This window comes from Eurosta solidaginis, chromosome 4 (assembly GCF_040869045.1).
Source record: "Eurosta solidaginis isolate ZX-2024a chromosome 4, ASM4086904v1, whole genome shotgun sequence".
Classification (NCBI taxonomy): Eukaryota; Metazoa; Arthropoda; class Insecta; order Diptera; family Tephritidae; genus Eurosta; species Eurosta solidaginis.
In genome coordinates, this window is record NC_090322.1 from 108,030,097 (window position 1) to 108,035,402 (window position 5,306).

The 5,306-nt window shown below is 34.5% G+C and overlaps 1 protein-coding gene across 1 annotated transcript; it reads right to left on the bottom strand.

Moving 5' to 3' along the window:
* Positions 1-719: 719 nt before the first annotated feature.
* Positions 720-4,372, bottom strand: LOC137250122 (uncharacterized). Its single transcript, XM_067782431.1, has 2 exons — positions 3,809-4,372; positions 720-3,727 (listed from the first exon to the last, which is right to left on the bottom strand). Exon 2 carries the CDS (start codon positions 2,565-2,567, stop codon positions 1,026-1,028), a length of 1,542 nt encoding a protein of 513 aa, XP_067638532.1. The 5' UTR covers positions 2,568-3,727; positions 3,809-4,372; the 3' UTR covers positions 720-1,025.
* Between the last annotated feature and the right edge of the window lie 934 nt (positions 4,373-5,306).

Sequence of the window (5,306 nt, forward strand, 5' to 3'; positions counted from 1 at the left end):
TTGATTTTCTATGTAAGTTCCAAGTGACGTTTACATTTTGAGATGCCATTTGTTTGTTTCCATGTCATTTTGACATTTTGTCATACAAATTGAATTTATTTAAAAGTAAATTTCAAACCTGATTATGATGCCAGACTGTATGCGCTAAGTGGAGTATAATCGTGGCTAAGTTGCCAAGTTTACGCCAAGTCAAGTCAAGTCTATGCTAAGTATCAGTAATGGAGCCTTAAGGAGCACTTCAAAGCAAATTACAAAAAAATGGATCATATTGACGTAAAATGTTTTCACATTCAAGTAGCTTACATTTACTGCCGCTTTCGTTATCCTTATTTATTGATTTATACACATCCATATCCATTGTCTTATGTTGCGAATAGAGTGGAAGGCAGTGGACTAGGCAGTCGAATGTCATATAATGACGGAAATGATGTTCGGAGTTTTTTCAAAATTGGGCCGAAATCCTGAATCACAAAAGGGAGTGTTGTTAAGTACGAAAATGAAAAAATATAGTGAGGTTTTGCTCCTTTTTTAGCAGGAGATCTTCATTTTAAAAATGTAATGTACAAACCAATGTTCATTCTATTACTTTTTTAGCAGGAGATTTTCATTTTAAAAATGTAATATATAAACCAATGTTCCTTCTATTACTCATTTTATCTATGTAGCTTCACATGCACTTTATAAAAACGTGCTTTTTATTTGTACGAAATTATTCCTCATTGAAAATAAATGAAACACGTATTAATGTAAGCATTAATCATGTTTCTTACTTCTTAAATGTTCTTCTTAAATATTGTAACGATTTTACTATCTTATAACTATCTTATTTAGCTAGCTCGAGGTCTGTGTTGTAAAATAAAACACCTTTGATGATTTTTTCTTTTCTCTCAACCAATATATTTCGACTGCTCTGCGGCAATCGTCATCAGGGTTACAAAACTAATAAAAACAAAAATAATAATAAATAAACAATTAACAAATTATCACCAAACAATTTTATCATTTTACATCTGCACATACGTTTCTTAGCACGTCTGCCCTGTGTGACGTGGAGTATGGTACTGTCTTCCTCTAAGCAAGTCTTTGTATATATGCGCGGAATTGTCCACGTCGCTCTTAAAGTTGAGTCGTATGTTAGTCGGTACGTTGATAATGTGTAACATTTCAAGAGTGAATCGTTTACTGTAGTGTTGTTCTTGTTGCAGTATTTTGGTTTCGTCAAAGTTGAGTATGTGCCCACTAGCTGCACAGTGTGCCATGAGTGCTGTTTTCTGGTTATTTTGTTGATGGCATTGTTTTAGATCGGATTTATGTTGTGATAGTCTTGTTTTTAGTTTGGACTTAGTTGTACCGACATAAATACTATTGCAAGCTTCCTCAACCTTGCCTTTACAGGGGATTTTATACACAACGTTGCTTTTGTCCATATTTGGTATAGTTGACTTCGTTTTATTGAAAAATTGTTTTAAAGTATTAGACGGCTTATGTGCTATTTTTGTGTTATCCTTGTTGTAACAATCAGATTTAGCCAAACGTTCTGATAACTGAGGTACATAGGCCAGCGACTTAAAATTTAATGGTTTTCCGGGTTTTTGTGTGTTATTTGGCATTTTAGCTTTTTTGATTAACCTTCTTATTGTGTGTTTAGGAAAATCATTATTTCTTAACAATATGACTATTTCTTTCTTTATTTCCTTGTGGTACACTTCGTCTGATGTAAGTAGCATTTTCCGTATACAGCCCAATGCTGTATTTACAATCATGGATTTGGGATGCTTAGAATTAAAATTTATAATTCGTCCTGAAGCTATTTCTTTTTTATACCACTTAAGTTTTAGTCGATTGCCTCCTCTGTTTATTTCAGAGTCTAAATAAGCTAATTTTCCGTTATTTTCTACTTCTACAGTAAATTTTATATTCTTGTCAAAATTGTTGAGTGTGTCAAGTGTATTTTGTATCTCATTTTCACGTACTATGGCAAAGAGGTCATCGACGTATTTCGTAAGTATCCTAGGTTTATACCGCAATTTTTTCATACTACTATCCAAAATTTTCTCCATTATTATATCCGCTATGATTGGGGATGTGGGCGCTCCCATCGGCATTCCTTTCAATTGCGTGTATATGGTATTATTAAACTTAAAATATCTGCTCTTTTTTATACAGAATGTTGTTATCTCCATAAACAGCTGTTTGGGTATCTTTATGAACTCTTTAATCATTACCCACTTTTCTTGTATTGTATCGAGTACCAGCTGTATTGGTATACTCGGAAAAAGTGATAACACGTCGAACGAAATAAGTTTTTCGTCGTCAAATACATAAGTGTTATTTACCCTTTCTTTAAACTCGAGCGTGTTTTTGATGTTATATATAGAATTTGACGTTATGTTTTTTAATATTTCAGCAATATATTTGCACAAATCATATGAGGGTGAGCCAATCGCTGAACAAATTGGCCTTAATGGAGTGCCTTCCTTATGGATCTTAGGGAGGCCATAGATTCTGGGTGGAAGCGCAGTTGTTTTTGTAAGTCTATTTCTCTCAGACTTCGTGATTAAATCCATTTTAAAAAGCTTATCTACTAGGCAGTTGTTCTTATTCTGCAATCGTGAGGTTGGGTCCTGTCTTTAAACCCTATATGTAGTTAAATCCATTAAAATTTCTTCCATTTTCTTATTGTAATCGTCGATTTCCATTGCTACCGTTTTATTACCTTTGTCTGAAGTTAAAATTCGTATGTTACTATTTTGTTTAAAAAATTTCTTTGTTTGCTCCACTGTATCTGCAATTGCACTGTCTATTGCACTTGTCTTGTTTGTTGTTGTGTGACTTTTTATCATCAGCGAGAGTTTTGTGCGCGCCTCCTCTTGCTGATCTGTATTCTTTATAGTTTGTAACAAATCCTCTCCATCCGCTATATATTGAAACAGCGGGAAGCTCTTATTATCGACCGGTAGTCCGAACTTCGGCCCCTTCGCCAACAACGCTTTTATATCTTGTGGAAATTCTAATTTCGTTTTATTTATAAACCACTCTTCATGTTTTTTGTTACTAGTAAGTATTTCGTTTCGTTTTGCTCGCATTTTGTTAAATTTTAACTCTTGGCGCTTTTTTAGTGTTGTTGTTGTTTTGTTCGCGACATTACTCTCCCTTTCCATTAGCTCAATAAATTCTTTCTCACCCAATTGTTCTCTAAGTTTTTGTGTTACTTGATCTATTCGATGGTTTAATCGTTGCAATATATTGTGTTTTTGTTTTATCACCAGGCTTAAAATTGTCATAAGGTAAAACTGCGTATGTCTGTGTACTAATTTTTCTATGTTCGTGTTTTTGTCCGAGTCAGATACAAATAATTGCTTACATTTAGTTGAATTACTTATAAACTTAGGGATAATTTTTGACTTTCTACATTTCATAAGGAACTTTAAACTTGATTTAACTTTTACCAATTTCCTTGACATTAGCTGCAATTTGTTGATTGTTGATTTAGCGTTTTCATTGTAGTTTTTTATATTAGCATATCCCATGTTTGCTGATTTATGCTCACGGCGTGCCTTCCGTCTATGTAAATTGCATTTTTTGGCGACCTTATTCTTCAAATAACTATCTTATTTAGCTGGTTCGAGGTCTGTGTTGTAAAATAAAACACCGTTGATGATTTTTTCTTTTCTCTCAACCAATATATTTCGACTGCTCTGCGGCAACCGTCATCAGGGTTACAAAACTAATAAAAACAAAAATAATAATAAATAAACAATTAACAAATTATCACCAAAAATGTTTATCATTTTACATCTGCACATACGTTTCTTAGCACGTCTGCCCTGTGTGACGTGGAGTATGGTACTGTCTTCCTCTAAGCAAGTGTTTGTATATATGCGCGGAATTGTCCACGTTGCTCTTAAAGTTGAGTCGTATGTTAGTCGGTACGTTGATAATGTGTAACATTTCAAGAGTGAATCGTTTACTGTAGTGTTGTTCTTGTTGCAGTATTTTGGTTTCGTCAAAGTTGGGTATGTGCCCACTAGCTGCACAGTGTGCCATGAGTGCTGTTTTCTAGTTATTTTGTTGATGGCATTGTTTTAGATCGGATTTATGTTGTGATAGTCTTGTTTTTAGTTTGGACTTAGTTGTACCGACATAAATACTATTGCAAGCTTCCTCAACCTTGCCTTTACAGGGGATTTTATACACAACGTTGCTTTTGTCCATATTTGGTATAGTTGACTTCGTTTTATTGAAAAATTGTTTTGAAGTATTAGACGGCTTCTGTGCTATTTTTGTGTTATCCTTGTTGCAACAATCAGATTTAACGTTCTGATAATTGAGGTACATAGGCCAGCGACTTAAAATTTAATGGTTTTCCGGGTTTTTGTGTGTTATTTGGCAATTTAGCGATTTTACTTGCAAATCCTCTTATTTGCAATCTTCTGCCAACGTTCGTATCGCTAAACTGTTGAATAAATAACTCCAATATTGAATAATGGAAAAATGGCCTTTATTAAAGTACTTCACAATAACACTTATACTTTGCAACGAATAGCTTGCTTAATTACCAAACTGATTGATAGCTCAAATGAAACTCTTCTATTGCCCGACAGATTGCGTGCTTAATCAAAACTGCTTGATAGCTCAAATCAAACTGAATTCCAGCGCCTCTACATTTGCTTCCTTTTATACTCTTTGATTTCAACGTTCGCATCTTCTAGGCGCTTCCATTTCCAGAATCTACTAGTTGGCCATCAGCTCTCAAATTTCTCAGCTGTAACTACAATTGCACGATTTTATAGCTTCTGTCATTGCATACTTTCAGGAGTATCTCAGATATATGCATGTGGTTGTGCCTTGCTTCTCAGCTGCGTGTACCTACATATGTGTAGACATAATGATTGATTCGTTTATGTAGATACAAGTGACTGTCTGCTTTATTGTAATTGTGAATTCGTTTACTTCCCTACAAGACAGATACCCGTTACCTAATCGATTACTTAATCGTTACCAATAACTTGGTCACCAATTATCGTCTTAATGACTTTTACATTGCTGTCGGGAAAAAGGTAACGTATGCGCTCTCTCAAAATAGTGTACGTGTGACTCGCTTTCTCGCTCTTACCTGTTGTGTTTTCGACATTCCTTCTCGCTCGATGTTATTTACATTATTAAGTTACTTCATTAGGTATGTTTTCGTTATCGCTAACCAAAACATATGCAACAACAACAACACGGGTAACAGGCCTATCGGTTACCCGTATCGGTTACCTTCTGTCAAATCGCTTTTTCTATGAATGAAACGCGTCCTTTAT

Bases quoted from the DNA above. Each gene is read 5' to 3' on its own strand.
- LOC137250122 (XM_067782431.1), bottom strand. From the start codon at position 2,567: ATGGATTTAATCACGAAGTCTGAGAGAAATAGACTTACAAAAACAACT.